We start from the raw sequence: 27,766 nt of genomic DNA on the forward strand, positions 1-27,766 counted from the left end.
ATGCTTTAGCTGAGATTCCTGCATTGCAGGGGGTTGGACTAGATGACCCTTGGGTCCCTTCAAATTTTATGATTCTAAGTTAGTGTCTCTCTTTAAGCTACCTCGCAGAGTTATGCGAAGGAAGGGTCCCCCAATGCAAGTGACTGTGCAGGGGAGCCTGTTGCCTTTTTAGACTGCAGCTCCGAGTTATAAATCGGAAAATTAAAGGTAGCCGCATTGCCCAACAAGAAACAAAACAAAACCCAAATTTATTTTAGGGCAACTAAGGCCAATGGAATGTGCCCAAAGTGGAAGGCACACACTCAGTTTTGTAACTTGTTGGGTTGATATGGAAATAGGAACAGGTTAGTCAGCTGGCAGCTGGGCTCAGATCAAGGACTGGAGACATCATGTCAAGCGAAACGTTACCATATGTAATTATGTATTGTGTAATGTTGCATTTAGTAGTAGTAGTAGTAGTAGTAGTCCTAGTCCTAGTCCTAGTCCTAGTCCTAGTCCTAGTCCTAGTCCTAGTCCTGGTCCTAGTTTAAGGAGTGCTTGGTGCCCGGAGTTCACATGCAGAAATGACAATATGAGCAAGCCTCCCCAGATCTGCCCAGAAAAGTGCCCAAGGATGCCAAGACTCCTCTCAGGAAAAGTTGACTAAGCAGGGAAGGCGAAGGCGGGAAGGGAGTCTCCCGAGGAGCCCGGCAGGCAGCACCCGCGGAACTCGCGGCGGGGGGTTAGTCGTGATTGGAGGGGGCGTCGGATGGCGGCGCGCGGGAGGCGGCCGCCCAGCTCCTCCCCGCCCCGCCGGGCTGCGCCTAAAGCGCCTCTGTCGGCAGCTGCGCTCCCCAGTGCCAGTCAGTGCGCCGAGGGGCAAGGAGCGCGCGCTGCCTTCCCTCATGGAGAGCCTCAGGCAGCGGCGGCGGCGGCGGCGCGCGGGGCAGAGTTGCGCGCGGAGCCTGGGCGCGCTGCTGCTGGGCGCGCTTTGCGCCTGCTCGGCCGGCGCCTTCGAGCTCACCATCCTGCACACCAACGACGTCCACGCGCGCGTGGAGCAGACCAGCCGCGACTCGGGCAAATGCGTCGGGCAGGATTGCTACGGAGGCGTCGCGCGGCGCGCCACCGAGATCCGCCGGGTGCGCGCCGCGCAGCGCAACGTGCTGCTCCTCGACGCCGGCGACCAGTACCAGGGCACCGTGTGGTTCAGCTTCTTCAAAGGGCAGGAGGTGGTGCGCTTCATGAACCTCCTCGGCTATGACGCAATGGTAAGCGGGGAGGGGCGGCGAGAGAGGGGGGCAAACCCGTCAGGTGGGGCGCGAGGGTCTGGCACGCTCCCCCCCCCCACTCCCCAAAAAACTTTCTGTGGCGCCATTGGGTCCTCCCAACAGTATGGAGGGAGGCCATAAGAAAGATCTGAGCAGGCATGAGAAGAGGCCGGTTTTCTTTCTTTCCCCTTCATAGCTGAAGGGACTCAGGCTCCCCTCAGGTAGTTGATTGGCAGGCGAGGTAATGACGCTCTTCTGTTTAGGGTAGCAAAAAGCAAGAGTCTGAACCATTTTTTCCAAGCTTCCAGGGGTTGGATACTAACCAACAACAACAGTGATCTCCCTTCAGCTTTTCCACTTTCCGCCTTGATTCTATTTGGTCAGCTTTATTTTGAGGCAACTTTTCCAAACCCTGAGCGCTTCAGATCCTGTAAACACTACCTGCACCATGTAAATGATAATAAAATTAAGCTGTGGACCTTAAGAGATCAGCTGGCCATCTTGAATGGAAGAATCCTTTCTTCTTAAGTAGTGGAGAAGGCCAGCAGCCAGCCACAACCAGAAGATGTGAGACTCAGCACTGAGAAGCTCCTCTAGAAGAGGTTGGGATTTTGGAGGAGATGCTCCGGAGAAGCAGAACCTGGTGCCTATTTTCTTACCTCCATGTAAGAAAAAAATGAAGCACTCCCATCATTTAGCTTACTCTCTGGGTGCAGAGGAGCTGCAGGCCTGCTGTTGGAAAGAAAGTGCTGGACTAGTTGCACCTTTGATCAGATCCAGCTATCGCCTAACTACTGCTGTCGGTTACATGGAACTGCCTCTGAAGACTTGGATGTGTTAATAACAAGCCCAGAATACATATGTGAAGCTGTTAATTTGTATATCCAAAAATGAACCCATCTCGGCAGTACTTAGCAAACTCCATTGGCTTCCAGACTGCTGCTGAGTAGAAATAAAAGTGATAGTGCCATCAGATCAGGACTTTGGGGCAGACATCAAGGGTCCCCCACTCAGAAGAATGAGCAGGAGGGCCTTCAAATGCAGCAGGGCTGGCTTACCACACACTGAAGTAAGTTAAGTAATACACACTCCCATCTAAACAGCAGGAGCCCCTGAAATGCCGTTTTAGACTTTGGACATTAAGTTCAGAGTCTAAAATACTTAGCTGCACCGCTGATTCCAAGTGCTGCAGATTTTTAACCCTTAAAGCCGTAAGTCTGGAACCATGGCATTTGGAAGACCATCTACTATACTGCTATATGCCATGCGCTAATATTAAAACCATTATTTGAGGCCTGACTTGTGAACTTATGTTGGTAGCAGCCAGATACAGGATTATTTGATCATGGTGCTCCGGGAGTGAAGTGTCCTTTCTCTTTATGAATTCACCTGATTACAAATTTAATAACTTTTAGCCACAAAATTAAAATGCTTTTATATTTCCAGGGTTGTGTTGTTGTTTTTTAAATGGTTTTTAGACTGCTGCTTAGTTGCCTTAGATTAGAAGATACCAATGTGATTTAGATATGCTGTTTTAATTCTTCGTTCAAGCAGCCTTGGTAATAATTTAATTTTATGTCGAAGTTCTCTTGATGATATTTTATTGAGAAGATATAAATACATTTTGATTGATTAATTGTTATGGAGCCTGAAGGCAGTTAGAGGTAGAGTATTTGGAGGGGTAGAATAACACATATTGGAAATTCCTCAGGGATACCTCAGGATTACGTCTGCCATTTTCCATGGCAAATGTGCCTTATTCTATGCTATACATACACACTAGGGAAGTTCTAGCAAGAGCCCATCTTTAGCAGGCTAAAGGCCATCTGGCATCCTCTACTCACCAACTTACCTATGGGAAGCCTCTTAAGTAGGACCTGAGGGCAGCAGTTCTCTTCTCAGCAACTGGTATTCAGAGGCATACTGCCTCCAAATGAGGTTGTAGAACATAGCCATCATGGTTAGCAGCCACAGATAGCCTTGTCCTCCATGAATTTGTCTAATCCTCTTTCACAGCTATCCAAGCTGAAGGCCATCACTACATCTCGTGAGAGTAAAATCTGATAGTCCCACAGAAGGCACTATGCATTGACATAAGAAGAGCTTTGTTTTGACTGCCCTGATTCTTCCAGCAATTCAATTTCAATTGATGGCTACAAGCTCTTGCAGTATAGGAGAGAGAGAGAGAGAGAGAGAGAACCCCTCTCCCAATTCACTTTTCCCATACCATGCATAATTTCAAATACAGTGGTGCCTCGCAAGACGAAATTAATCCGTTCCGCGAGTCTCTTCGTCTAGCGGTTTTGTCGTCTTGAGAAGCACGGCTATTAGCGGCTTAGCGGCTATTAGCGGCTTAGCGGCTTTAAGAAAAAGGAAAAAAACTCGCAAGAACTCGCAAGACGTTTTGTCTTGTGAAGCAAGCCCACAGGGAAATTCGTCTTGCAGAACGACTCAAAAAACGGAAAACTATTTCGTCTAGCGAGTTTTTCTTCTTGCGAGGCATTCGTCTTGCAGGGCACCACTGTACCTCTGTCAAGGTATATAAGGTCTAGTTCCAGATCAGTTACCACCAGTTCAGGTCCCATGAGCATATATGTGAAATTAGAATTATTTTGCCCCAGTGTGCATCACATTGAATTATTCCTAGCAGCGGCTATTAATAAGACAAAACAGCACAAGACCAAAGATGGATGTAGAAAACGTAATCCCACATGGGAAGACTGTTGGGATGATGAAGAAATAGTGAACCAACACCTAATATCCGAAAATCCGGTGCTGTTAACAATTACTGTACTGCCTGCTTCTTCCATAAACTGCAAGCTTTGATCAGTGTAATTGTCATAGTATCCTATCTTAAAGTGATTATATTAAATTATTGTTGCCACTTGTATCCTCGGGATATATACTTCCAGGAAACACTTCTGCCGGTTGCGCATAGGAAAAGCATTTGCCGTTATTCTGGCCTCTAGAAAAACACACACTCTTAAATGTGTCACTGAATCTAGAAAGGTGGCTATTTTGCTTTGTGACAACAGCCTGCTCACATCTGTTCCACTTATCAAACCTCTGCAGGCAGTGTGGCAACAAGGAGTTAAGCACTTGGCACTAAACTTAAGTGAATGGGAATATAAGATTACTTGAAAGAAAATGTGTGAGAGAAGGCTGGGGTGGATATTGGACTCATCTCTTCTTCTCATTCTGTGGTGTGAATTGCAGTACATCCTTTCATTCCAATCAATATGAAAATCTCTAGGAAGAGGTTTTTAAATCTCTTTTTGTGAGATGAGAGAGCAACAGGAGACATAGATATATAACTTGCAGTGTCTGGGCAAGGGAACATCTTGTCCTCCTTTTATCCAAGTGTTGGCTGGCACAGCAGAGCCATCGGATTTGAGATTATTATGCCATACCTCGTTCCCTCTCCTAAGCAGCACAGGGTTAGGGTGGAGATTTTGGGGGCCAAGCTAAAGCCAGTCCCATCTTTGCTTGGCACTACTGTTTTTGGTTTCTGGATAAATGACAAAAAACTATTGCATAAAGATACATGGGATGTGGTTTTGGATCCCCAAATTGCTTTTCTTTGGTGAAATCTGTTTAAGCATAGTGGGAACTATTTTGAAATAATCTGTAAAAAGAAATGAAATGTACAAGATTGAAAGAGTCCTGCTCTCAATTATATGTGCAAAGTAAAAGCAGATGTTTGTTTCAGTCTCAAAGCATACAGAAAATTCTGGAATGTGCACAAGCCAGATTCTAAATACTTCATTGCTGAAAATTTCGCTATTTGCTTAGATGCTACTTTTATAATATACAGATTTTATCTGCTTTTATTGGGAACACATAACATGTGGGTGATCAGCTCTGGACAAACCAGGCTTGTAATCAGTGCTGAGTTGTTTTGCTCAAGCTTTCATTCTATTTTAAGCATGTGAAGTATCATATATTTTAAATCCATTCTAGGTCTTGTTCTGGGCATTTTAAGTAGCTTCAAGTTGTTTGTTTCCACATCTAAATCACAGTGTGGGCAGCTCTGTTTGGTCTGCACTGCACTTGTTGTGGAGAAAAGAGGGTAAACATGACTTAGCACACTGCAACATAGTACAATGCGTTATCTGGTGCCTTCCATGCAGACCACAATAGATGAATAGGTGCCTACTGTAAACAGACACAAACCTCTCTGAAAGTATTATTGAGCCATATTGCGGTTAGGTGTGTAAATATGTTTATCTGCCTACCATGTCAGTCCAACTTAATAACACTACATGTTTAATACAGTATCATGTTTATAACATTGTATCCTGCCCTAAGCACACAAGGGACAGGGATGCAAGACCAGGCATTGCCTGAACGGTGTGTTTCATATTTCAAGAATCCCTGTCATTGCCTAAAAGGGTGGAAATCAGAGAAATGATTTGCCCTGGAAAGTGTAGAAGGAAGCTGCTTGGAAATATTGGCTCTTCAGAGTAGCTTGTTACACCATGGCTTAAAAAAAGAGAGGAATAAATTACAGGGATATATTTGCAGTGTAATGCATACATTTCCAAATCTTTTCTGCTGAAGGCATGGTGAGTAAGTACATATTTTGTCATGCTGTGCAGTGTTGATTGGTCAGATTGATCTTTGGCTCAGGAAAAAAATGGGTGCAAGATCATTCAGTTGCTTACTGGTCTTCAAAATTAAACCAAGAAGAGGGTAGAAGGATAAAGACAGCAGGATAAAAGTCCCTTTCTTTTCCTTCAGCAAGCACTGTCATCTTGAAGTGCTTTTTACAGTTATACAGGGTGAGTCCTTTAAAAGAGGCCCCGTGGATACAGAGTACACATGTTCTACGGGGTGTCTTTTAAAAGACTCACCCTTTAGTTGAAACTGAAGTCAGGCAACTGCTACACCCAAATACGTTCCTTTGGTGAGCAGTCTGGTTAAAGATGGTTATGGGAGAGCCTTGATTTCAACCTTGCAAAAAGATAAATAAATTTAAGCATTCTAAGGAAATTATTGAGGGCCACTGAAATTCCAAATATTTTAAATTCTTAAATACAATTACTCATTGGCTCAAAATTCCAAATCTAGTCCATTGTGACAATTGGAGAGGATGCTGACACTGTTCTTGTTTGAAAATGGGGCTGAGGGACTTATTCACCTCCAGATATTGCTGGACTCCAACTTCCATCAGGCTTGACCATTGGTCACACCGGCTGGGGGTTTGGGGAGTGGAAGTACAACAATATTGAGAGGGCCACAGGCTTTTAAATCTTAGCATTTCAGAGACTGAAGAACTGTGTTGATGCACCTCCAAATATTAGTAACTGAACTGAAATAGATGTAAGAGAGTTTGAAAAGATACTATTTGGATATAGCATACTGTTCACGTGTTAGAACTGGATGGATCACAGTGTAGATTTTAAAATATGTCCTTATGCTGTACTTTGCTTTTCATGATTGCGGGAACTTCTTGTCAATAGGAGATTCTATTTTTCTTTTCTTTTATGTTGTGCAGACAATCGGGAACCATGAATTTGACAATGGTGTGAATGGATTATTGGATCCACTGCTGAAAAATGTTAAGTTTCCTGTTGTAAGTGCAAACATTAAAGCAAACAAGAAACTAGCAAGCAACATCACAGGATATTTCCTTCCTTACAAAATTCTGGAAGTTGGTTCGGAAAAAGTGGGAATTGTTGGCTATACCTCGAAGGAGACACCTGTCCTTTCAAATCCAGGTATTCTTTCTTTTAATGCTTATGTAAAAATTATGCAAATAAATATATTTATTTTGAATCATGTGACTCCCACCCTGTTTTATTTCTTCTTCCTGTAGCAATTATATTAAATGGTGCTCAAAGTAAGATAAAAAGTGAGCACCAGATATGTGTGGCTATAGTGGAATCAGATGATAGAACCTCTCCCCCCCCCCATATATATACACACATACACGGTTTTCATCTATTTAGATCTTTGTTTAATTATCAGCTTAATGTGTCATTCAGTCACAGGCATCTGGACAGGTCTCAAAGATTATGAGAGGAATTCAATATTGTGCTAAGGCAGTCATCAAGACAAGTACCATATGTTCAAGTGTACAAGATGACTTTTTATCCCTGGAAAATTACCCCAAAAGTCAGGGGTCATCTTATACGCCTGGTATATGCATTGGGAAGGAGGAGAGGGAGCCGGTGAGCAGAGGCGCCCCTTCTGCCATCACTCCTCCTCCCTCCCCACAGAAGGGGATGCAGAAAGTCCTTCCGAGCGTGGCGCTCACATGCCCGCCCGCCAAACGCCTCGCCTTGGGCTGCTGCTGCTGCGACGGCAGAGGCAGTGGAGGGGTGCGCACTCTGCTCCTGATGATGCTCAAACCCTACAACTCTAAAATTGAACAGCAAAAGTTGGGGGTCGTCTTATATGCCCAGTCGCCTAATACACTGGAATCTACGGTATTTTGGCTTGCCAGATGTATGCTGTTCCAGGGGTTCTCTTGACACACCCCAACCAGTTATAGTAGGTGGGTGGGGAGGAGAGGGGAGGGGAAGGAAGACCCATTGCAAAAGAGAACAGGACTTGTTATTTGAAACCTGCCCAATGGTTATTTAATGGTTAATTAGTTAGACCAAAATTTATACCAGGAGTCATTAGCTCATGTATATTTCAAAAAAACACATCTGTCCTCTGGTGCTTTGTGTAACCTCTCCCTTTCCTCCTTGGGGAAGAATTGTGAAATCACCTTGTCTAAGCAACTTAAGACATTTGCATGAATTTCAAAAGGATATAGATATATAGGCTGTACAAATGCAAAATCATCAGGCCAAGAAAGCTGCATTTGCTCTGAGCTAAAAGGAAATGCCACTCTTTACTCCAGAGCCCAGAGCAAAAGGCTGTTGGCTTTACGAGCTACCAGATGGTGTTCCATGCAGCTCAGCCTTTTGCTTTTCTAGGAATCCTTTTGTGTATGATTTTCCATTATTATTGTGAGAACATGGAACAAAGCCTAAGCTATTGCTCAGTGTCATACAAACCCGGGGCCAAAATGAGGGCAGCCATTTTTGTTTAGACACGTGTTCTTCATTCATGTCCAATAGCCAATATCCACTGCTATTTCATATCCAGGAGTAAGGAACTGCTGATTGACTGTATGTTAGCAAACTGCTACATAAATGCTTTGGTGAATGAATACGTTCTGTAGCTGTTCTAGTACTGACTAATAATGGGAACATAAAGAGCCTGCTAATAGTTCCAAAATTAATAATGGGAACATGGTTTCTGATTCCACTCTGGCATTGGCACCTTATTATGGTCTTCTTGTTTCTGAAGGTGTCTGGAACACTGGAGGCTAGGGTAGATTGAATCTCCTTATTAGCATTATTTTTGTGGGGATAGCTTGCTGCATAATGTTTTAATTGATATTACCCCTACCCTCCAGAGCTGGTTTGGGGAGAGTGTACAGTGTGTGCTGGGGGCGAGGAGATGTCCCCCCCTTTAAAAAAAAAGTTTTAAGTTTCATTTATATATATGACAACAATTAGCCAATCATAATTTTAACTTTTTAAACTCTGGCTCCCTTCCCCCTCTTTCTGTGGTTCTTTACCTTTCTTTTCATTTTCCTGCATACTCCAAATTATCTCAACATATTCTTTTATGTATCTATTCCTGTATATATCTCATTCATATATATATATAGAGAGAGAGAGAGAGCGCGAGCAGGTATTTACAGTAATCCTGCCAATGTCTTAATCTGTTTACAGTTTGTTTGTAAACACTCAAAAAACAATTTCCATTCCTGTCTAAAAAGAATTGTTTCCTTGATTTCTTATTCTCCCGGTAAGTTTCGCCGTTTCTGTGTAGTCCATTAACTTCTGTTTCCAATCTTCTCTTGCCAGGACCTTGGGGAGATGTCCCCTTGCACAAGTGGAAGTTGTTCTGCTTGCACAATGATTTTATTTGAATACCATCCGCTTTCTGCTAAAGCAACCAAATGATTTCCTGTCATATGAGGGATCCACAGAACTACGGAGCTAGCAAATTAGCAATGTATCAGTGTAACTTCCATTACAGTGGTACCTCAGGTTAAGTACTTAATTCGTTCTGGAGGTCCGTTCTTAACCTGAAGCACTACTTTAGCTAATGGGGCCTCCTGCTGCTGCCGCGCCACCGGAGCACAATTTCTGTTCTTATCCTGAAGCAAAGTTCTTAACTTGAAGCACTGTTTCTGGGTTAGCGGAGTGTGTAACCTGAAGCGTATGTAACCTGAAGCGTATGTAACCTGAGGTACCGCTGTACTTAAACCAAGAGAGAATGTTATGTATAGTATATACGTTATATATGTATAATATATTTGTTCATGTGCTTTGGCAAATCATTTTGTGAGAATAAAATAAAATACAAAACATTAATGCATTTTTTTCTGGATTTTTAGGGCCGGATTTAACATTTGAAGATGAAGTTATAGCATTACAGCCACAAGTGGACAAACTTATAACTTTAGGAGTCAACAAAATCATTGCACTCGGTCACTCTGGTTTTACTGTGGACAAAAACATTGCTCAAAAAGTGAGAGGTGTGGATGTTGTAGTTGGGGGACATACAAACACCTTTCTTTATACAGGTATGTCATTTCCTTGGCAAAAAGAGGGGATTCTGATTGGTTAGTACTTATTATTGTAGCTATGCTTGTAGCTAATTATTGTAGCTATGTCTCAGCATTTATAACAGGGTGCTAAATATTTAATTCTTCGTGCTCGTCATTGTGGTACAGCTAGGCATGTTTGGAAGAAACTGTCGTGGGAACTGAACATTTGAAAGTATAAGATTAAACCTTGAAACTAGTCTAATGTAGAGGTTTTTTTTCTCCTGATGTCCTTCATCAGCCTTTCCTAACCTGGTGCCCTTCAGATGCTATAGGCGGGGTTCCCCAAACTTTTTAAACAGGGGGCCAGTTCACTGTCCCTCAGACACTGTTGGGGACCGGACTATAGTTTGAAAAAAATACGAACAAATTCCTGTGCACACAGCACATATTTTATTTGTAGTGCCCAAAAACACGATTTAAATCAACATAAACTTATAAGTATTTCAATATGAGAGAGAGAGAGAGAGAGAGAGAAAGGAGGGTGACCAAATAAGAGGGAGGAAAGGAAAGAGGTGCGGCCTCAGGCTCTGAGCAGTGGTGGCAGCATCTGGCTGCTCCTCCCTCAGTGCCCTCCAGTGAGAGACCCGGTGCCCCGGACCCGGCTGCAGCGCTGGCGATAGCCACTGTGCCTTCGTGCTATGCCCACATTTCCACAGGCCTTCCTCGGAGCTGGCTCCTCTGGGCTTGTCTCCAGACCTGGCTGGTCCATGGGCCAGTCTCGCCCCCTTTGGACCTGCTTTACCTGGCAACTGAAGAGGAGGAGGTGGTGGTGTGTGTGTGTGGAGAAGGAGAAGCCAGGTGGGAGAGGGGATTGTGGTCACTGCCACAGAGGCTGCCGCCGAACTGGCGGTCCCTTCCCAGTGGTTTGAGGGAGCTGCCACTAGTTCCAGCAGTCTCTCTCTCTCTCTCTCTCATGCACACACACCCCTCCCTGGTGTGCCCATGCGCATGCGCACCTGGGATTGCAATGGGATTGATGAGCAGTCAAGTGGGATGGGGCTGGAGAGTGTGGTCTGAGGAGAAGCCGGAAAGGATTGGACCCAGCTGCTTGCAGTAGTAGTGGTTCGGAGGGAAGGAGGGAAGGAAGCTCGCGTTGGCTGTAGCCATCTGGGCAACAGGAAGGAGGAGTGCTATGGGTTCTGCAATTGCCAGGCAGGGGGGTTCAGGACCCTGGCGGGCCAGATTTGGCCCGCGGACTGTAGTTTGAGGACCCCTGCTATAGGAATCTTAACACTCTATAGCCTCAGCTAGCATGTCCAATGGCCATGAATGAAGGGACTTGTAGTCTATCAGCATCTAGAAGGCATCATGTACACCAATGGGGGTAAGATGCCCAATGAACTGACTAGTTCTTCTAAGCAGACATTAATAGAATTGTGCTGTTATTTGAGAAGCATAAAAGATCAATGAAATATCAGCAACACTTCTTGTAGGTTCAGTGACACTTCTTGTTCAGTTTTTACGTGTTTCTTTTTTCAACATCTTGAATTTACCTTGGTCATAGCTTTCAGTCTTTTATTCATTCATCAGAGTTTCATTTTCTCCTCAGGAAGTGGTTGGCTTTTGGTTTTTTGCTAAGCACTAAGGATGCTGGGCCTTTTTCCAGTGGCTTGCATAGCTGTACACAAATGAATCATGTCTCTGTCCTCTCCTGTTCCTGCTTGTGTCTATGTGTCTTTCCTGCACTTGGTCCAGAATAAATATGAACTTTGTCTCACTCACTCTCTCCCGTCTTACACCTTCCTCCAGGATTGTTTAGTGATTTCTCCAGCCTCCCTCATACTAGATCAGGGTAAACTTTCCTGTGTGTGAAATGTTCCTCTGAAATGGTGGTTTGTTTTTAAAACCTTTCAGAAATAGTGGTGGGATAGCTCACCTCAGCAATATTCAAAATTGGCTCAGAAATTGGAAACTTTTCCAGGATGTCTTCAGAAAAAAACAACATTCCGTTTCCCACTATTCGCTCTATTCTAATTATAACATTGGTCATGTACAGATGGCACAAACACTTTGCTTTTTTCAGATATACCTGTAAAGCTTCTGGCTATCAGAACCTGGTCTGCTGAATGCTTGCCAAGCATTCACAGATTATTGTTGTATATCTGATTGGGAGTGAAACTTTTAACCTATAGTTTCCCCCACAATAGCCACGCTATGGAATTTATTCACTAATGAGAGTCTTCAGCTTTTTATAATACTCCCCCCCCCTTTGAACTTCCACAATTTTATAGGGAGGATTTGACTATAAAAGGCAAAGGTGATGGAGCTGAGTGAAGCTTTGGGTTTTCTTTTGAACATAGTTTGCTCTGATTCCTATTTAGAATTTCTTCCCAATCTTTTGATTTATTTTTATTTTGCTGAAATGGGCAAGAATCTCATCCCAGTGGCTTCCCGTTTGCCTAAACATGAGCATAGAAATTTATTTCCTTCCTTGGTCCTCTATCTCTAGCAGGGATAGACTTTGATTCCCTGGATGTTCTGTTTGCCTTTAGCTGGGCCAAATTGAAAACATTTTGATTTCCTAGTTGTCCTTAGCATGGGCAATGCTAATGCCTTTGTCCTGCTACTTTAATGTTTTAGTGTACATGTGTATTCAATAACTATGGGTACATACATTCCCACTCCTTTGCATTCTTCACTATATAAACTGGTGTGTGCAGAGCCCAACCTCAAAAACTAGTAAAACCGCATTTAGTGAAAACAGTTCAGAAAACAAAATAGCTTGCAGGTACAGTCTCTCTGTCTCTCTCGCCCCACCCCTGCACTGCAAGAGGTGTAGTTACAGAGATGGGTATTCTTAGTGCTAGGTTGGCAGTCTAGGAGTTCAGAGTGCTGAAGAGGAAGCAGTGAGGTCAGGCAGGGTGTTGTGATCAGATGAGTCATGCTGCTCCAGGTGGATCTAGATAGACTTTACACACATATATCTGGCTCAAGTTATGTCTTTCACCCAGGATCTCATATACTTTTTCCCAGCTATGAGAGTTTCTCAGCTCTGTGTTCCTCAAGCCACTCTGTATCATACACTTTGTTACTCTGACCACAGACTGACATTAGTCTAGTAACACCAGTGCTGATTTGGGGGTCTTTTTCCGGGCAGAAGTCACACTTACTTTAGTTATAATGGTGTAGCTGGGTGCTGTGCTGTTGTTTATCAATAGGAAATGAGATACCTCAAACTCTGAAGTGTGTCTTTTTTTAGTTTTACATACCAGACTTTCTGATAAAATTAACATTGCGTGTTGCCTCCTTCCTGGTCTGAGCACTCTTTACTAAGCTAAACATTCATTCTTAAGCACACCATTTACAGATCGTTCATAATGCATTGTAGGGATTGAAAACTTCTGTGGAATTATAAAGGCACTTTATAAAGAAAAGGTAGAGAGTTGATTCTTAGAAGCTTGGGTAGAAGCATTGAAGCCTTTTTTTAAAGGAAGAAGATGAGTTTACCAATACATTACTTGACATAGAAAGAACATACATGAGTAGACACATCCAAAAAGCATACCTAACATTTTGATAAGTGCACCAAGCCTAGCCTTCATATTAATTTCCCAGTTTGGAACATGCAGCATTGTGCTTGCGACTGATACTGTTATACTTTGCTGACAAACCTCTGAATATTAGAATCATAGAGTTGGAAGGGACCGCAAGGGTCATCTAGTCCAACCCCTTGCAATGCAGGAATCTTTAGCCCAATGTGGGGCTCGAACCCACATCCCTGACTGAACCCACAGCTCTGCTGACTGAGCTATCCCTCAGGATATATACCCTGAATATTGAACAGCATATGAATACCTGAGATAAAAGGAAGCCTGAACATTATTAAGTTTTATCTCTTGTCACAACTGGTGCTTGGCTAAGCACATATGCAGGTGGAGCTATTTAGACTCTACAGGCTCTTTAGCCTATTGAAATGTTCCAAATTGTGTTGTTGCTGTTGAAATGGATTTTGTTGTTGCTGCTGAAAGTTGAGAAACCACCAGCAGCTACATGTTGCGTTTTCTGGCACTATTAATGAGTGAATTTGGGAGCTGTCCAGGAGTCTAGTTCTGAGACAAGTAGAGAGATCAGTGCCTGCATTCAGAAAGAATCATTCATGGCAACGAGATGCTGGGTGTAGAATATAAAATCTAGTGGCAGTGTTTTCAGTGCACCCATCAATGTCCTAGTAACACATTCAATCAGAAATATATTTATTGCCTTAATCACTGATAATGTTCTGCAGTGAAACATACTCCCTTTAGCAAAAGGAATATGGGAGCAAAATAAAATGAAACTTTTTTTTTTGAACCCGCTTCTGCTGAAGTGTGTGTTTAGTGACATAGCATCTCAGTCAAACAGTGCACATGAGGTAATTGAAAATAAAAAAGCTCAGCTTCCCATTTGGGGACTTACATCTCACCATTTATTATTTTTCTGTTAGGAAAGAATAACATGTTTTTCTCCGAGCTCTCATATTCCAAAGCTAAGAGTCAAAGGGATGAATCATGTGGATGTTCAGTGCATGTGTGGATCAAGGCTTTTCCTGACCCTCATTTCTCTTTGCTCCTGAAGATGTGAAGTGTGACATGGTGCAGGAAGATTTATGTATTCCCACCCTACCTTTTCAGGGTGACTGACATTAGCTAAGAATAAAACAACTGCAAAACAGCTAAAGCTGCATTTCTGAAAATGCACAACCTGATTGCTAATTGTTTTATTAAGGTTAGGTGTATTTCCTAAATCACTAATGCTGGGGATTACACCCAAATAGAAGCGTTATTGTATATAGAAGTGATATATATATAATTCTCAAAACACAATTCGTGCTGGAGAACAGAGTGGAAGCCTCTGATTCCCCGATCAGCTGCTGAATTGAGTAGGAGCTGAGGAAAGGCTGAGGAACTGCCTGATGACCCACTCTTGTCCTTCCCAGGAGGAGACAGACATTGTTGAATGTCTCAGAGTGAAGCTCCAAATGAACTATTGACATGGGAAAGAAGGGAGAAGGGAATGATCTGACAACCTGCCTAGATGCTGTATACATGTTATGTTTCTTGCTTTCACACACAAGCAGTTTCTTTCTGCACCCTAAATATCACTATCAGTTGATGTGCTTGCCTCATCAGTATTCAGGACTTCCTTTGAAAGCTAGGAAGGGAGAAAAGGTCATTCATTCTCTGGCCACTTTTACAGGCACCCCACCTTCAAATGATATACCAGCTGATAAATATCCATTTATGGTGAAGTCAGATGATGGGCGTGACGTTCCTGTTGTTCAAGCTTATGCTTTTGGAAAATACCTTGGCTATTTGAACGTTGTGTTTGACGACAAAGGAAATGTAATTAGAGCATCTGGAAACCCTATCTTACTAAACAGCAGTATTCCTGAAGGTATGTATGGGGAGGAGAATTTTATTTCCTGTAGGTCGCCTATTTATAACATTGATGATTACCTAATTTAAGTACTAGATAAATGCATGATGTCATGTGTCGTGTTATTGCTCCTCCTCCTTTTACTCTGGGTTGGATCCAGAGTTGTCTTTCCGCAAACGGAACAGCTCTCTCCCTTTTGTAGAAAGAGCTGAAATATGGCGGAGTCTCCTTTTGTAGGAGGAATGATTTTTGCAGATTCTCCCTTCCTCCTGTATTCCCCACCCCTGGTGCCAAGTTGAATACTGTTCCAGAGGGTCTCTCGGCACTCCAGAGCAGCTTTTTCAGGGCATGCGGGTAAAAATGAGTGAAAAATCATCTCCCTCCTGCAGGGAGTATGTGGTAACCGTTGCTCCAGTTATGAGAACTCAGGATCTAGCCTTCTTTCCTTTTCTAAAATAAATTATGCGGGATGGCTATGAACTCACATTATGCCCACTATAAATTAAATATATATTTATATATATATAAAGTATCTTGTTTTAAAGTATATAATTTCACACACTTTTTTTAAAAAAACAAAAAACCAGAAGCATATTCCCCCAAACTTAAGATTCTAAAGAGTTACTCTAGGCACATCCAAAGGTTTGGACACAACTAGTGGGAATTTGACTTTTGACTTTTTTTTTTTTACCTGGTTCTGATATATCACATCTGCTTCTGAAAGTCCGCTTGGTTCTAAAAGAAGTTAGCCATACTGTATGACACAGAATAGGGGAGGTCTGCTTTTAAGAAACCCAAGTTAATGGCTGTGTGACTCCTTTGGATCCAAACTATTGCAAGCTGGAACTTTGTTGGGAGTATTCTGGAGTGCAAGTCTGAAAAAAACCCTGAACTAATGTTGTGCTGTAGATAAACAAATATGCCATCCTCATCAGTCGCCTGGCCAGTAATAACCTTCAACATGCCCTACTTCTTTTTCAGCTGAGGATGTGAAAGCAGAAGTTGACAAGATGCATCTTCAACTACAAAATTATTCTTCCCAGGAAATAGGAAAAACTATTGTTTATTTAAATGGTACAAGTCAAGCATGCCGCTTTCAAGAGTGCAACATGGGGAATTTAATTTGCGATGCTGTGGTAAGATAATAATCCAGGTTACTTTAAGTGGTTCATTATTTGATATTTAAAGTCTCAAGTGTTTCATATAAAGTCTGAGCCTCTTGGGCTTGTTGATCGGAAGGTTGGTGGTTCGAATCCCCGCAACGGGGTGAGCTCCCGTTGCTCTGTCCCAGCTCCTGCCAACCTAGCAGTTCAACCTACCAGTGCAAGAAGATAAATAGGTACTGCTGTGGCAGGAAGGTAAATGGCGTTTCCATGCACTTTGGTTTCCATCACGGTGTTCTGTTGCACCAGAAGTGGTTTAGTTATGCTGGCCACATGACCCAGAAAGCTGTCTGTGGACAAACACTGGCTCCCTCAGCCTGAAGTGAGATGAGCACTACAATCCCATAGTCGCCTTTGACTGGACTTAACCATCCAGGGCCTTTATCTTTTATATGAAAGATGTGGTTTTGTGGCCAGGGTTGCTTATCTTCACTTGGGGTTCAGCTGGCTATGAAATTGTTATGCAAGGTCTTGTTAGTCCTTCCTGTGGACATTGAAACTATCAAACAGAAACTGCTGGTGGCACAACTGTAGAATTAGCTAGTGACAAAAGTCTGAAACAGCTTGAAAGCTGTAAGTCCCAAGCTTTTAAAGTAGGTGTCGGACTTTCACTTCTGCATGTCTTTCTTTTTCCTTCGAGACTTGCCTCTGGGAAATTTTTCTTACGATCTATACAGGTCTTTTGGGGTGACATTGCTCACCATTATAAAGTACTGGCAGTTCCTTTTGCTGCCTGGGGCTGACACCCATGGCACATTCATCAATATGTGAGTACTGGCATCACATCACATTTTTTTATAGCTTTAAATTACAGCAGATGGAGACTGTCACCATGTAAAGAGGTATTTGTGTGCAGCAGCTCTTGGACTGAGCTATTTACTCCAGAATATACGAAATTACAAAGAATGAGAGAGATTGTGGTGGCAAGGGACTAGAAGAACTGTCAGTTGTGAGTCACTCACATATGAACAGCTAAATCTTGGAGTAGTAGGTGCACTGGCCTTCAGGATATCCTTTTAAGTGTGCAAACTTCCTTACTGTATTAGTTGAGTAACCTCTAAAGCAGCCAGGGAAAGGGGGATTCATTCTGGGCTTCCATAGTTGCCTTGTAAAAATCTGAATATAAGGTTTGCACAATTAATTAGGTTGACCAGGCATTACCATCCTGTCACGGAAATGTCTAAAGGGCTCTCTATAGAAAACTACTTGACTTGTTTGTACAGGCTACTTTGCTTAGATTCATGAACAATCATTGACTAGGAGAGGTGTCATATTTAATTGATTGCACTAATTTGTTTGGATGAGAATGATATCCCTTCTACAGCTAATTATTAGTAGACTTAGTTAAACATTGACCACAGATTAGTTTAGGGCATCTTTCAGTTGATATGCAGTGCATTAATGACTTAATGTTCCTGTGTCAGATTGCAATTTAGTTTCTGCCAATGCTGTTCTTGGAAAAAAGATACCCAGTTGTATTCTTACACAGGCTAGTTGGAAAACTAAAAGTGATTCTGTGAGGTTTACAGAGTGATCCTTAGAAGTAAATCCCTTTTTCTTTAATGCTGTACGTAAGTTATGTTTAGGACTTCAGCCTCAGAATTATTATTTTTAAAACCACCACTCTTGATTTATTAAAAACCCTTATATACTGCTTTGTATTGAAGAAATATCCAAAAAGGTATACAAAGTCAGTAAACTGTAAAAACACATCATAAAAAATAAGCACTATATAAAACTGAAGTGTAAAAAGTCAATACAATAAACTGTGGACAGCCAGGAATAAGAAACCTGCAGTCTCCATATGCCATTGGACTACAGCTCCCATCATCCCTGACCACTGGTCATGCTCAAATGTGAGTTTGTTATGATTTAGTTATTAAATTTCTGCCTTTCCTCCAGGGAGCTCAAGACAGTATATGTAGCCTTTCCCCACAACATACTTCATCTTGGAACCCCCTTGAAATCTCACACTTCTGTGGAGATTGGAGGTGGTGTGTAACAATACATTTGCCTGTGTGCACCTTATAAGAACTACGATGTCAGGTTTAGTATTCAGTTTGTAAGCAGGGAGAAATCCCAAAGATTACTTGCTGTTATAGACGCACGTACCCACCAAATTACAATGGTACCTCAGGTTAAGTACTTAATTCATTCCGGAGGTCCGTTCTTAACCTGAAACTGTTCTTAACCTGAAGCACCACTTTAGCTAATGGGGCCTCCTGCTGCTGCTGCCGCGCCGCCGGAGCACGATTTCTGTTCTTATCCTGAAGCAAAGTTCTTAACCTGAAGCACTATTTCTGGGTTAGCGGAGTCTGTAACGTAAAGCGTATGTAACCTGAAGCGTATGTAACCCGAGGTACCACTGTATCCCCAATTGTGAAGCAGAAATACAACAGCAGAAAAAGGGAGCTGTAGACTTTTCAACAGGGGAAAAAATGCCATGCTTGTATTTCCCAGGATAACAGCACATGTAAAAAAACCCCTGAAATTTTTCATATTAGATCTCCACATGCCCGTGTTGGGCTGGGACCGGGAAGCTCCAGGTTCAGATCCCCACTCATAATGACGTTTACTTGGTGTTTTGAGCTATCTACTATCTCTCAGCCTTGCCTACTTTACAGGGTTGCTGGGCAGGTAAAAGAGGGAGAGGGAAGAATCTGTACATTGCCTGATTCTATCCTATACTGATTCCATACCAAGTCCATTGATATAAATGTTTTTTTAGTATACTACTATAAATGTTCTTTAGTCTTTAATTACAGTTGTTTTATTTGTGTAAGTAAATGATTTGTTGCTAGATAATATCCCAGTTTCCCCCTTCCCCCATCACATTATAAGATCTTTTCCTTTGCTGGCTTCCTGAAGTTCTTCAAGCTGAGACAAAGTGCAGACTGAAACTGATAGAATTTTTTTTTGTGTGTAAATGTTTTAGGTTTACAATAACCTGAGACATCCAGATGATAAGCAATGGAATCATGTTTCGATGTGCATCATAAATGGTGGTGGAATACGGGGACCCATTGATGAACAAAGCAAGAATGGTATATCTAGCTTTAGGGATTTTTCTTCCCCAAGGGAATGCTGCTAAAATTTCCTCTTCATACCCCACATTTCTCTCAATAAGATAATTAGTTTTAGGGATTCTTATTTTAGAGCTTGTCTACTATATTTCACAATGCTTTTCTTGGACAAAGATTTGACTTTCCCCTCCCCTTTGAACAAACATACATACCTTTCTAGCGTATGCTTTTAAAACCAATCTTACACCTATTCAGATATATAATATACATTTCTGGATGCTGAAACGCTGGGGACCAATTTAATGATTATTGTTTTCATACGAAGGCTTGTGAAATACTTGGCAGTGTCTCCATGTGAGAATACTATGACCCGTACCAAATGGGGCCTTTCCACTTGGAAAATCCCCATACCATAAGCTTGTGCATGGTAGCCCTGCCCTGGGGACTCTCCACATGTTACAAGGGATTCTGCTGCTTTTATGGTTTGATTGTTCCTATTGCTTTAAATTTTATACTATAAGCTGCCTGGAGACTCTGATAAATGTGGGGGTAGAACTATCAGAAACGTATTTATTTATTATAATATTCTTAGTCTTTATCCTGTGAATTTAGGGTGGCATAAGCAAGGTTCTCATGTTACAATCCCTACAACAAGCTTGCACCGTAAAATAGACTGCAAGATTGTGACTTGTTGGAAGGCAGTCAGTGAGCTCCACTGCTGATCAGGGGTTTGAACTCAGCCCTTCTCTTGTCTACCGCTTATATCTACAATATCACAGTCTCCTAAAGTGAGAAATAGAACACAAAACTGATTGTTTTATGAAACGTCCTGTCCCATTCAGGAACTATTACTTTGGAAGAGTTGCTGTCCGTATTGCCTTTTGGAGGAACTTTCGATTTGCTACAGATCAAAGGCTCTACTCTGAAGGAAGCATTTGAACACAGCGTTTACAGACATGGGGAAGGGACAGGGGAACTCCTGCAGGTCTCAGGTAAGTTACTTTGCCAGCATTGCCTGTTCAAGGTCCTAAACCCACACATACTCACAAAGGAGTATTGTAAGAGGATTACCTGCTTTTAAAACAATGAAGTATCTGGAACGTTGCCCCATTCTCAAGGTTAGGTGTGGTGGAACCAGGCAGGAGATCATCCCAGGGTTAGGTTTATCTTACAAGGGTGGTGCAATTCATCAAGCAAGCAGTACACAAATGTTTCTAACATGGATGCCCTCTCACCAACAGCAAAAACAAGCACGAGCCACAATTACTATACTGCTCATATTAAGACAAGAACAAAACCCCACTGTACTTATGACACTATTCAAATAAACTAAGCAGGACCTCTTGCCTCGATAATGGACTGGATGAGAGCCGATAAGATGAAGCTCAATCCAGCCTGGGGCACTGTTAGTGGGCGGTCCCCTAGACCAGATGGATGGGAGGTGGCTTGCTCTTGGTAGGGTTACACTCCCTCTGAAGGAGTAGGTATGTAGCTTGGCAGTAGTTATGGATCCATTGCTCTTGCTTGAGACTCAGGTGCGCTCGGTGGCACAGAGCGCCTTCCATCGCCTTTGGCTGGTGGCCCAGTTGTGTCCCTATCAGGACAGGGATAGCCTATGCTCTGGTAACCTCAAGGTTAATTATTGCAACCTGTTATACTCGTGGCTGCCTCTTAAGATGGTTTTGAAACTTCAGCAGCTGCAGAATTCAGAGGCCAGGTTGCTCACCAGGGCAAGACAAGTTGAGCACATAAGGATAATTCTGTCCCGACTGCACTGGCTGCCAATTAGTTTCTGCCCCCGTGGTTTTTTTTCTGGGGAAAAAGGTGGGAGAACTCACCACAAAGGCCCACAATAAAGAAATATAAATATTAATACTGGCTAATTAAATTACCTGTGGCATTTTAAACTGTTTGTGGGGTATTTTTTTCATTTGTTATTATGCTATATATTTTTGTGTTTTTAGATGGTAAACTGTCCTGCAATCTTTGGATGAAGGGCAATGAAGAAATTTAATAAATGAAATAAATGAAAATAAAATTCTTATAACTAAAACTACTTCATGTGCAGGGATTTTAGGTCACAGACCACATCAACAAATTCACTGGAATTACTGTGACTTTATGGATTGTATCCAATGTTAGTCTTACTTGAAGGAGATGCACTGAAACGAATATGACTAACCTAAGTCCATTAATTTTAATGGGCCTACTCTGAGTATGACTAACATTGGACACAACCCTATAAACACACACACACACACACACACACACACACACACACACCATTTAGGACAAGAATATTTTTGTACGTGTTTGGCTGCCTTTGTGTGAGCCACCACTTTATGAGACTTTGAAAAAACCCTATACAGAAGAATAAAGTCCATTGGACGTGAACAAAAAATGATGCCTTGTGGTTATGTATGTCAATGCCATTTTCTGGGTCTGTTGATTAGTTTTCAATTTTATACACCATCAACACTTGTTTGTGGAGAAACTAAATGCCTTTAAAGCAAAATACCCTCAGGTCCTATTTTGCTTAATATGGGATCACTGGAGGAATCATTGGAGGAAAGACAGCTACCTAACTCATTCAGCTTTGGAATCCAGTGTGTCATGGGAAGCAGAGTAATACCAAGACAGACCATTGCTTCACCCAACACAATATTATCAGCACAGAGTAATCGCCAATGGCTCCCAAGGTTTTAGATAGGAATAGCTGAAGGCTTCACAATGGCTGAACCCAGGACCTTTTCTTTTGCATGCAGTGCATGTGCTCCACCCTTGCTCTGCCACTGCAGTGTGGTCCTGTCCTGTGGTTAAATGTTGTGCTCACATCAGTTTATTCTGGTTCTGAACTTCCAAGGAGCCAGCGTCATTATTTTTTCAAGCAAGTTTTTATAGACCCAAAGAATGCAAGAGCTGATGTCTAAAAATGCTGTTCAAACTTGTGCTTCATTGATAGGTATACAGGTGGTGTATGATCTTTCTGCAAGTCCGGGAAGCAGAGTGGTCAGCTTAAAGGTTCTTTGCACAGAGTGTAGAGTACCAGTCTATGAACCACTGCAGCTGGAAAAAACATACAAAGTGCTGCTACCTTCTTTCCTTGCTGGAGGAGGAGACGGGTACCACATGCTAAAGGGAAGCTCAAATAACCACAGTAGCGGTATGTATAAGTTATTCCTGGCGATCTCTAATATGGAACATAGAATGTATATTGGAATTAATGTCCCTGTAGGAGACCACTCTCCCATGAGTGTGGAAAATGCTGCTATTAGGCAAACCTTTATTTATTCTAGCTGCAACAGGAAATATTTAACTCAGGTTGGTTTTGGAGTTCATTCAAAAGTAGAGAATGGGAAAAGCAAGAGATTACGTTTGAAACAAAAATGAGGAAATTTTCACAGGTGTAATAGTACAATCACAATCACTTCCAAAACAAGTGCACCTAATAATTAAAAGCAAAAGTTCAGTGTGTTACTGCTTGCCTTCAAGCTGATCTTGAATTTATGTGTTGGACATACAAAAGAATTTTCTAAAATCAGATCGGTTTTACGCAGGCTTTTCCTAGCATGGTTACTGCTGTCACCACAGTTGCTCCTGTGCCAGTCTTTTTACATGCCAATCACACATGCAGACCTCCCTAGAGTTCTAGTGTTGCTTGTGTGGTTTGTTTAAGTCAGCAGGGAGAAGGAAGACAATAGAAAGAAGCCTTCACACGTTATCTGGCCTGGTGTAGGAGCAACTGCGTGGACACTGGTGACAATGCAAGGAAAAGCATTTAAAGAGGGTAGGGCCTTCCAGATCGAGCCTTTAAAACAGAATACCAAAGCTGAAGAGTTTCTTTCAAAAGAGCAGCCAATTAATATCCTGTGCAGAAACCCTAAGCATGTTACAATTTGGATTCGGGCATCTACTGTAGCATGTCACTGCTTTAATCGTATATAGAGAGCACTGCATATTTAACAACAGGGAATGCATACTAGGGAACAAGAGGCTGTGAGGACTCTTCCAGGAGGAGGTCATCATAGGAGGTGGCAAAAAGATGCAAAATCTCTTTTCTGGTACAGTGGCTTTGCCTAGAAAACACAGCTCCGCAAACTATTTACTCACTGTAGTTACAGAATGTTGACCAACTGGGTGTGATTAAGATGCTACAATGATTTGACTGACATGAACTTTGGTGTTTCTTTTTCCTTTTCTCAATAGGTGATCTTGATGTCGACGTTGTTTCCAACTACATAACTAGAATGGGAAGGGTATTTCCAGCGCTTGAAGGTCGCGTGAGGTTTTCTGCTGGAATTGTTTTCCAAGGACATCTTTCTTTGATTTCCGGATTATTTGTTTTACTTCTGTGCTTCGTTTTTTAGTTTTTCACTTGCTGCAGGGGAACTTGATTTTTTCTGCATTCTATAAATTTCTTAATACTTAAAAGACAATCTCAGCTGCTTCCACTCTTCCCAGAGGGCAGAATGTAAATTATTACGGGCATGGCCATTAAAGGACATAAAATTCAACAATAAGGTTTAATGTATTTTGTATGTATACTGCGTTTGAACTGAGTTATGTATATAACTGATATGTATATTTGTTCTTCATACCGTCACTTTTTAGAAAATTAAAAACAAAAAGAAGCAAGTTGTTTTTCTTTACCCTGAGTGCTGGGCATATTGCAAAATGTTACCCAAACCAAAGAGCTCACAAGAGTCTTTGTACAATGCTGCTGTAACTTCTAGCTATGTTGTCATGGTTGGCATAAATGTAGATCTGGCCTATTGAGTGTAAAGCTGTTTCCACCCAGGGTGGTTTTGTTTTGTTTTGTTTTTTTAAGACTTCTGTGTAAGTCAGTGTGAACCTTCTCTCAGTTTGGTCCTTCATAGGATCTTCAATAAATGGCAAACGCTAGTATCCTCATACAGGCGACTCCCCATTCACACGAGTCCAATAGGTGTGCAACCGCACATATGCACATTGTGCCAAACCCAGAAGTGACCTGAAAACGTCACAAAAATGGGTGGGGTGGAAGTGGGTGTTTTCAGTTACCTGTGCAGTGCCTCGAAACATTTACCATGCATAAAAAAATATTTTGGGGGGTGGGGTGGGGTTGCCAGTACTATTTATTAGGAAGAAAGACAGTGAGGTATTACTGAAATTCAGCCAGTAATAAACTTTAATCTTTCTTCAGCGAATATATTTTTTTTGAAGTCAAAGTTCATTCTATTTACAAGGAAATGTACAAGACTAAACACATGACCTATTCAATAAATTAGCACATAGCAACTATCTATAAAATGGAGTTAATCCAGTATTTTGTTGTTTTCATCCACTATGATCCGGAGGAAGCATACTTTTAAACCTGTCAACAGCAGTATTGGGGAAGAGAGAAAGAGAAAATACCTGTGATTTAAATTTATCCAGCTATTGAATGGCAATACAATTACAGTAGAAACTCAAAGCAATGCATTAAGAAGTTGTGTAAGTGCTCTAGTATGGTGAAATCTAAAGTCCCCTGTGCAAAGTTCTGAAACGATAGCTTCAAACTGGCTGATGTAGCAACAAACATAATCTTCAGTTACGCACTGATGAGTAAAGGGGCACAATGTACCAGCATATTCTGTGAAAATGGCACTGCAGTGAGTGGAAGTAGCTTCAAGCCCCTTGCACAATTTCTATTAATATCAGCTGGGGCTTATGGATGAGAATGGGGGTTGGCTGGAAACAGTGCCATAACTTAGTTGAAAAAACTTAGGGTTTTTTTTGTTTTTTTTAGAAAAGGAATGGCATACATATCACTATTAAAATTCATATGGTGCAGACTGCATAGCAGAGCTGAGAACCATAAAGAGCAACTAAAATTATGAGCACAATGCCTTCATGAAGGGCAACTAAAACGGATAGATATGACTGTGTCACAACATACCTCATTCAATTCTGGAAATAGTTCCTGAATCCCAATATCCAGTAGAACATACGTTAACTAAAATAAAACAGAGAGATAAATTACATCCTGGAATTAGCAATACAAACTACAGTGACTGTAGGTGATTAGTAAGCCCCTGCTTAAAAGAATCGCCACCTACATGGTAACAAATCCCGAACAATAACCTAAAAGGACTCCCATGGTACACTTGGCAGAAAAGTAGAACCCCACCCAGATGCAAATGAACCTTTAGGGGCTTATATACTAGGAGATGAAACCATTTTAAAACAAACTACGGTAGTTTAAAAGGTTCTATTTTTGTTGACACACACCACTTTGAATACCTGGCCATGACAAGATAAGCTGGCAGTAATCTAGTGCCATCATTCTCCAAATCTCAAGTGGCAAATTTTATTAACCTTGCACCGAAGTGTCACAGCGAAAAATTTTGTCATGCCACAGCTGGAGTGGCACTGGCATCACAAATCCCAAGTGATCTTGCCAAACTCTGTATAACCCCCACCCTTCCTGCCTATGCTCCTATGAGCTACCTACTGACATCCCATGAGCTACCTTACTGCTATCTATTTGAATTTATTTTGGCACCAATATCACAGATTTGGCATTTCTCTCCCAAATAAATAAATAAATAAATAAATAAATAAATAAATAAATAATTAATTTTATTTATACCCTACCCTTCCTGGTTTAAAAACCGGGCTCAGGTCAGCTAACAGCAAGTATAAAACATTGATTAAAATGTGACTTTAAAACAGCATAGAATACAGCATAAAATGCAGCATCAATAAAATTCAGGGGTCATTTTTGGAAGGAAAAAACCCCAGTCAGTAGACATTGAATGATCACCAGGGCTAACTGGCCAAGTTGGTCCTACTAGGGCCAGCAAGGAGACCAGAGAATAATTTAACCAGAAAGTGTTTCTTCATAGAAGAGGAAAGGGAAAAGGGAATAGAGGATCAGGTTAATTCAAATTGAAGACCAGGTGGAATAGTTGTCTTACATGCCCAGTGGAAGGAGATCAAGTCCTGCAGGGCCCTAGTCTCGTGGGACAGAGCATTCCACCAGGTTGGAACAGTCACTGAAAAAGGCCTGGCCCTGGTGGATAGTCTGATAATCTGGCTTCCTTAGGCCCAGGACCTTTAAGCTATTATTATTCATGGACCTTGGGGTCCTCTGCAGGACATACCAGGAGAGGCGGCCCCGTAAGTACGAGGGTCCTAGGCCGTATAGGGCTTTAAAGGTCAAAACCAGCACCTTAAACCTGGCCCTATACTCCACCGGGAGCCACTGCAGCTGGTAGAGCACTGGGTGAATATGCTCCTGTGGCAAGGACCCTGTGAGGAGCCTCGCTGCAGCATTCTGCACTCGCTGGAGTTTCTGGGACAGTTTCAAGGTAGAGCGAGTTACAGTAGTCAAGCTTGGAGGGGACCATCGAATGGATCACTGTGGCCAGGTCGGGGCGGGAAAGGTAAGGGACCAACTGCTTGAAACGGCAAAGATGGAAAAATGTCGCCTTGGCTGTTGCTGCAACCTGCGCCTCCATGGAAAGTGAGGCATCAAGGATTACACCCAAACTCTTAATGGAAGGCATTGGCACTAATTGAGCCCCCGCAAGAGAAGGGAGTTGGTCCCCCAACCCCATGCCATCCAGACCCAGCCAGAGGACCTCTATTTTTGAAGGATTTAATTTCAGTCGGCTCCCATGAAGCCATCCAGCCACAGCTTTCAAGCATCTGGTCAGTGTGTTCAGGGCTGAGTCAGGGTGGCCATCCATCAGCAGATAGAACTGAGTGTCATCAGTATATTGGTGACAACCCAGCCCAAAGCTCCGGACAATCTGCGCGAGGGGGCGCATAATGATGTTGAAAAGCATCAGGGAAAGGATTGTGCCCTGTGACACTCCACACACCAAGGAGTGGCGCGATGATATCTCCCTCCCTGGCGACACCCTCTGTCCCCGACCAGAGATAAAGGAGCACAGCCATTGTCAGGCTGTGCCCTGAATCCCCACGGTGGCAAGGCGGTGGTCCAGAAGATCGTGATCAACCATGTCAAAATCTGCTGACAAATCTAAAAGAATCAGCAGTCCTGACCAGCCTCGATCCAGTTGTCTACAGAGATCATCTGTTGGGGCGACCAGAGCTGTCTTGGTCCCGAAACCAGGACAGAAACCGGACTGAAATGGATCTAAAGCTGTGCAGCAGCAGGGCAGTTTAGAAAAAAAGGTAAGGGGGGTGGGAACATGATAGAGGTGTTTAAACTGTGCATGGTGTGAATACAGAAAAGCCTTTTTCACTCCACTGTAATACTAGGACATGGAGGAATCCAATGAAGCTGAATGTCGGACGATTCAGGACAGACAAAAGAAAGGGCTTCTTCATGCAGCACCAGGTTAAAACATTGGAGGTTGCTCTCAC

General features: G+C 42.4%; 2 protein-coding genes across 2 annotated transcripts in view; one reads left to right on the plus strand and one right to left on the minus strand.

Moving 5' to 3' along the window:
• Nucleotides 1–884: 884 nt before the first annotated feature.
• On the plus strand, nt 885–24,042 carry NT5E (5'-nucleotidase ecto; the record flags this gene model as incomplete). The annotated part of the gene is made up of 9 exons (XM_081857128.1): nt 885–1,250; nt 6,748–6,970; nt 9,658–9,846; nt 15,046–15,243; nt 16,207–16,361; nt 19,324–19,432; nt 20,254–20,403; nt 22,374–22,574; nt 23,618–24,042. The coding sequence occupies 9 exons, from the start codon at nt 885–887 to the stop codon at nt 23,776–23,778; spliced, it is 1,752 nt and encodes a 583-aa protein (XP_081713254.1). The 3' UTR covers nt 23,779–24,042.
• Nucleotides 24,043–24,555: 513 nt separating this feature from the next.
• Nucleotides 24,556–27,766, minus strand: part of SNX14 (sorting nexin 14) — a 37,174-nt gene continuing 33,963 nt past the window's right edge. The window contains exons 27-28 of the mRNA XM_081856942.1: nt 25,329–25,385; nt 24,556–24,764 (exon numbers count right to left, since the gene is read on the minus strand). Coding sequence (XP_081713068.1) covers nt 24,759–24,764; nt 25,329–25,385 — 63 coding nt within the window. The 3' untranslated portion in view covers nt 24,556–24,758. The remainder of the gene's footprint in view (nt 24,765–25,328; nt 25,386–27,766) is intronic.

Source organism: Podarcis erhardii (assembly GCF_964252035.2).
Source record: "Podarcis erhardii genome assembly, chromosome: 3".
NCBI lineage: Eukaryota > Metazoa > Chordata > Lepidosauria > Squamata > Lacertidae > Podarcis > Podarcis erhardii.